This window comes from Argopecten irradians, chromosome 3, assembly GCF_041381155.1.
Source record: "Argopecten irradians isolate NY chromosome 3, Ai_NY, whole genome shotgun sequence".
In the NCBI taxonomy this organism is placed as follows: Eukaryota; Metazoa; Mollusca; class Bivalvia; order Pectinida; family Pectinidae; genus Argopecten; species Argopecten irradians.
In genome coordinates, this window is record NC_091136.1 from 67099347 (window position 1) to 67105872 (window position 6526).

A 6526-nucleotide genomic window follows, 5' to 3' on the forward strand; every position below is an offset into this window, starting at 1 on the left:
CGGGGGCCTTTAGGTCCCAGAGGCACAAACAAGCTTCAATTAGGACTATTGAACAACTTGCTGCAATGAAAAAGTCAAAGAGACAGACTAGGAATGCGGGTGGGTGGGGACCAAATATACTTGAGGGGGGTGGGTGGGGACCAAAGATACATACTAGGGATGGGGGTGGGTGGGGACCAAAGATACATACTAGGGATGGGGGTGGGTGGTGATCAAAGAAACATACTAAGTATACATGTGGATGGGGGCCAAATATACTTCTAGGGTGGGGGTGGGTGGCATGAGGACGATAAGTGATAATCACATTAAGTTTTGAAATGTCATTTAAATACGAGTATTTCAGAACGTTTTCACGGATATGAGCATACGTCATGTATGCGATCTTGTTTCTGTACATATTTTTATTTCAACCACATCTAACAAACATACATACATCCAAAAGAGATATAAAATGCAATACAATACACTTTATTCATATTTTTTTTTTATTTCATAGATGTTATGATAATCGCTTCTACACGAAGCGGTAAACGTAATCTCATATCGGGATCGTCAAAGCATCTCACCGGCATTTGGTTCTATTTTTAGTGGCTAACGTTAGCGGAAGTGGGTCCTGCTAACGATTAACGCAAACGATTTCTAACGCAAACGATTGTAAACGCAACTAACGATTAACGATTGCTAACGCAAACGATAACGATTAACGATTAACGATAAACGATTGCTAACGCTAACGATTGCTAACGGAAATAACGCAAACGCAAACGAAACGCAAATTTGGGAAAGTTAAACGGTTCAGGTTCTGTAAGGATACAGGTGGGTGGGGGCCAAATATACTTCTAGGGTGGGGCTGGGTGTCATAGGGACAAAAGATTACTAGAGATGGGGGTGGGTAGGGATCAAAGATACATACCAGGGAGGGGGACCAAGGGAACAGACTAGGGATGGGGTGGGAACCAAGGGTACAGACTAGAGATGGGGTGGGGACCAAAGGTACAGATAAGAGATGGGGTGGGGACCAAGAGTACAGACTAGGGATAGGGTGAGGACCAAAGGTACAGACTAGGTATGGGGTGGGGACCAAGGGTACAGACTAGGGATGGGATATCGATGGGGACCAAGGGTACAGACTAGGGATAGGGTGGGGACCAAGGGTACAGGCTAGGGATGGGGTGGGGACCATGGGTACAGACTAGGGATAGGGTGTGGGGACCAAAGGTACAGACTAGGGATAAGGTGTGGGGACCAAAGGTACAGACTAGGGATAGGGAGTGGGGACCAAAGTTACAGACTAGGGATAGGGTGTGGGACCAAAGGTACAGACTAGGAATGGGCAGGGGACCGATGGTACCGACTAGGGATGGGATGGAGGCCAAAGGTACAGACTAGGTATCGGGTGGGGACCAAGGGTACAGACTAGGGATGGGATATCGATGGGGACCAAGGGTACAGACTAGGGATGGGGTGGGGACCAAGGGTACAGGCTAGGGATGGGGTAGGGACCAAGGGTACAGACTAGGGATAGGGTGTTGGGACCGAAGGTACAGACTAGGAATGGGCAGGGGACCAAGGGTACAGACTAGGGATGGGGTGGAGGCCAAAGGTACAGACTAGGGATGGAGGCGGGACCAAAGGTTCAGACTAGGGATTGGGTGGGGACCAAGGGTACAGACTAGGGATGGGGTGGGGGACCAAGGCTACAGACTAGGGATGGGGTGGGGACCAAAGGTACAGACTAGGGATGGGGTGGGGACCAAAGGTACAGACTAGGGATGAGGTGGGACCAAAGGTTCAGACTAGGGATTGGGTGGGGACCAAGGGTACAGACTAGGGATGGGGTGGGGGACCAAGGCTACAGACTAGGGATGGGGTGGGGACCAAAGGTACAGACTAGGGATGGGGTGGGGGACCAAGGCTACAGACTAGGGATGGGGTGGGGACCAAAGGTACAGACTAGGGATGAGGTGGGACCAAAGGTTCAGACTAGGGATTGGGTGGGGTCCAAGGGTACAGACTAGGGATGGGGTGGGGGACCAAGGCTACAGACTAGGGATGGGGTGGGGCCAAAGGTACAGACTAGGGATGAGGTGGGAACCAAAGGCACAGACTAGGGTTGGGTTGGGGACCAAGGGTACAGACTAGAGATATGGTGGTGACCAAAGGTACAGACTAGGGATGGAGTGGGGAGCAAAGGTACAGACTAGGGATGGGGTGTGGACCGAAGGTATAGACAATGGATGGGGTGGGAACCAAAGGTACAGACTAGGGATGGGGTGGGGACCAAGGGTACAGACTAGGGATGGGGTGGGGACCAAAGGTACAGACTAGGGATGGGGTGGGGACCAAGGGAACAGACTAGGGATACGGTGGGGACCAAAGGTATAAACTAGGGAAGGGATGGGGACCAAAGGTACAGGATAGGGATGGGGTGGGGACCAAGGGTACAGACTAGGGATAAGGTGTGGGGACCAAATGTATAGACTAGGGAAGGGATGGGGACCAAAGGTACAGACTAGGGATGGGATCCAAAGGTACAGGATAGGGATGGGGTTGGGACCAAGGGTACAGACTAAGGTAGAGGCCGAGGGAAAACTATGCATGGTGGAATAGGGTTGGGAGGGACCAAGTGAACACATCACAGAATTGTGGTTTAGCCAAACTGAAAGTATATACCATGTTTATATGTGTATCTGAATATCATATGTATGTGTATCTGAATATCATATGTATGTGTATCTGAATATCATATGTATGTGTATCTGTATATCATATGTATGTGTATCTGAATATCATATGTATGTGTATCTGAATATCATATGTATGTGTATCTGAATATCATATGTATGTGTATCTGAATATCATATGTATGTGTATCTGAATATCATATGTATGTGTATCTGAATATCATATGTATGTGTATCTGAATATCATATGTATGTGTATCTGAATATCATATGTATGTGTATCTGAATATCATATGTATGTGTATCTGAATATCATATGTATGTGTATCTGAATATCATATGTATGTGTATCTGAATATCATATGTATGTGTATCTGAATATCATATGTATGTGTATCTGAATATCATATGTATGTGATATCTGATTATATCAGTTTTATTATCAATAATTAGATGACAAACATAGTAAATATGTCCGATTCATTTACAATGTTTACATCATCACTTGTTTATTCTGAGAATGTGTAAAACTTATCGAGAACTAGACACAGAACTTGTGAGAAGTGGAAGTTTTCACAGTAATCCGATACTTAGGGCGTATTATGGCAGACCTTAACTATCAGCAGACAAGTACATACAATGAAAAAACTTTCACATGTTTCTCATCCACAAATATCACTTGAGCCTTATTCTGTCTCTTGGTTTGCAATTGATATGAAATGTGTCTACATGTACACTGCACATGTATGGGTTATAAACTAACAAACTCTTGCTGTAAAAGTTAACTACAATGCCACCTTTGACCACATGTACAGACCTTGTAGTTTACATTTCACACTGTTACAATTCTTGTTATAGGTATACAATATATGCCCTGTTTTACACCCCCACCTTTAGATGATGAAGCTATATAATCTAATCCATAATCTGTCATTGTGTATATGTATCCCTACTTTAAACCTGTTCACTGTATCTTTACAGAGCTACATTACCCAGACCACATAGCATTTCATATACTTGGTCTGTCAGGTAGATAAACTTTTCTCAATACTGTAGCCGGATGGCACGGCTCAAAATGTCAGATATCATCAATATATAATTCTAGTGTATACACTTGAATAAATACATGTCAAAAGAAAGCTATACAGAATTTGGTTAGTACACATCTTCATGCTTGTGAATTGAATATATGAACTATAAATAGCCCTATATAAGTGATGGACATATATATTGAACAAGTATATTCTACACTTGTAACATTCTGATCTGGTCAGAGTTTATAATTAACTCATAATAAACTATATTAAGTCTGCATATTCTACCTAGTGTCATTGCATGGCCTTAATGCCTTATACCATATTCGACCCAAAAGCGCCCAGGGCGCTTAAAAAATGACCTAAAAATGAAAAAGGTGCTAATAATTCTAAATTATTGCGAATCTATACCATTTTATGTAGTTTAAACATTTGGTCTTTATTATGTCTGGGAAATTCAAATTGAGGCCTCAAAAAGGGGAGGGGCACTTTTATGAACATGGGCGCTTATTGGGTCGAATACAGTAATAATTTTTCAAGTAGGTAATGGGTACTGCTGACACAATCTTGATTTAGTGTGATTATACAGTATTACTACCTATTACTGCAAGTCAATCAACACTTCCTACAGCCTCACAACCTCATCAATGATCACAGCCATGTACATCATAGACTCATGTACTTAAATAAGATGTTATTTACTACATATACACTTTAGAAATTGAGGCAGGTAGGGTAAAAAAAGATTCCCCTTCCTCTGCAGTTCTGCAAATTTTATAACAACATTGAGGATGAAACTCATTTTTAAGTGTTCCGTTAACTTAACAGTGGGAACAATTTTTCTTTAATAGACATAAAGATGTAATTAACCATCATCTAACAGATTTTGAAAATTTGATACGACTCTTGTCTTCTAATGATCTAAAACTTCTACAGGTTTTAGGCCTCTTTATCAAAAAGTCTTTTGAACTAAGGAAAGCTGGCTTGATAAATATCTAAGTTGTTGTTTTAATCTACTGTGTGTTATATATGTATGTTTTGCTATCGATACTTTTGTATGGATGTGAGAGAGCAAATAAAGTTGAATTGTTATGTCATATGATATAATCTATTCTAAATACTTCCTTACATTTCAACTTTTACACAGTTTGGTTTGATTTCATGTTCAACTTAAGACTTTTTCAGTTTTATAAAAGTCTAAGACAGATCCTTGGCTTTATGGATCACAAAATAGCAATAAAGGGTTGTTATTAGATGATATTTAAACATGTATCAAAACAGTTCAAATATTGCTATAGTAATAAACAAAATTAATCGCTGGTTGGGATTGTTGACTAGAAGGTGGCTTTCCCCTAAGTATGGTCACCCCAATATATTGGACAACTGTGGAAGCTTATTGGGGCAAAACTTTCAAGCGAACTATAACCAATATATGCTAGTTATAAGTTGTGTTAACAGTGTAAAATATTGTATAAGGGCTATTTCCATGAGTACTGAATCACCGAATTGCACTACTTTATAACCATACTAAATAATATAGTGTAACTTTTCCCCTCACGCAAAAATCCCTGATTACAGTGGACATTTTCAGTTTTTTTCCTTTTCTATATGAACAAATTCATGTCCATTGTGTACAACTTTCAAAGATATATCTGTCTTAATCTAAAATTAATGGTAATTAATATATACACGTATAACATCATTGATTACCTTTGCTAATCTTGCTCTCTTGATGAGATCATTTAATTTTCTTAAGGCGGCATATCTTGGCAGGCTTTGGATATCGTTGAAAAGGTCTTGTTCTTCTAGCTCAAACAATTTACGATTCATGTCATAATGTAGAGGTTGATCCCAGAAAGATCCTATGTAGACTCGAGCGACCTCGGGGGTACCAAGAACTTTACCCAGTGACCACATCAGTGCCCCATACACTCTCATCAGCTGTTGATGGTCAATCATGTCTGCTTTGTTCAAAACAATGCGGATCTTATCATCATACCCTTTGATTGCATCAATAGCACGTCTAAACTCATCTGAAATGTCTAGTTTGTGTGCATCAAAAAGTAAGATAATCCTGTCAACACGTTCCGCAAACCATTCCAAAACACCTGCAAAGTCGTATCCTCGGTCTACTCTGTGTTTCTCTCCCGAGAGAATACCGGGAGAGTCAACGATTGTAATGCTATTTACCACTGGATTGTTTAATGACGAGCACTGGAATCTGTTGAGAAAAGCGTTGCCAAACTTTGACAGTGGTCGGAATTGTTTCTTTGGGTCCACTACCAGAGCATTTCCTGGAATGATCCCATCCTGGGAGCTATGCATAACAGCTATAAACCGGTCCGTAGTTGGCTCAGGACCGATTCGAATTCCAGGGAAGTCCTGTTCCAAAAGGTATCGGATGAAGGTCGTTTTACCTGTGGAATACTGGCCGATGAGGAGGACCATCGGCTTAGCATCAAAATCGGGGTCATCCAGTTGTGGGGAGTGGAAATCATGAAATTTATAATGTTCTTCTAATGGGAGTAACTTTTGACGATATAATTTTTTCAAACCTTCAGAAACCGTTTCATAAACTTCTGGCTCTATACTCCTTTTGTCGTCTCCTGTAAGCCACCGTTTCATCTTGCTTTATCTTTGTTGAATGAGAGTAAATGTCTTTAGCATCACCACCCTTCCTGACACACGTAGGGTTGGCCGGAAGATCGTATGAGTAATGTGTAATGCGCATGTATTTTACAAATAGGAAGTAGAATTAATTTCCCGCGGAATTTCGGAAATACTCTTAATTCTTCATATGGAACCTAT

General features: G+C 41.3%; 1 protein-coding gene across 1 annotated transcript; it reads right to left on the bottom strand.

Moving 5' to 3' along the window:
- Window positions 1–5425: 5425 nt before the first annotated feature.
- On the bottom strand, window positions 5426–6442 carry LOC138319396 (EH domain-containing protein 3-like; the record flags this gene model as incomplete). The annotated part of the gene is given in 1 exon segment (XM_069262497.1): window positions 5426–6442. A coding segment is annotated over 1 exon segment (918 nt), but the record flags the coding sequence as incomplete, so codon positions are not given.
- Window positions 6443–6526: the final 84 nt, after the last annotated feature.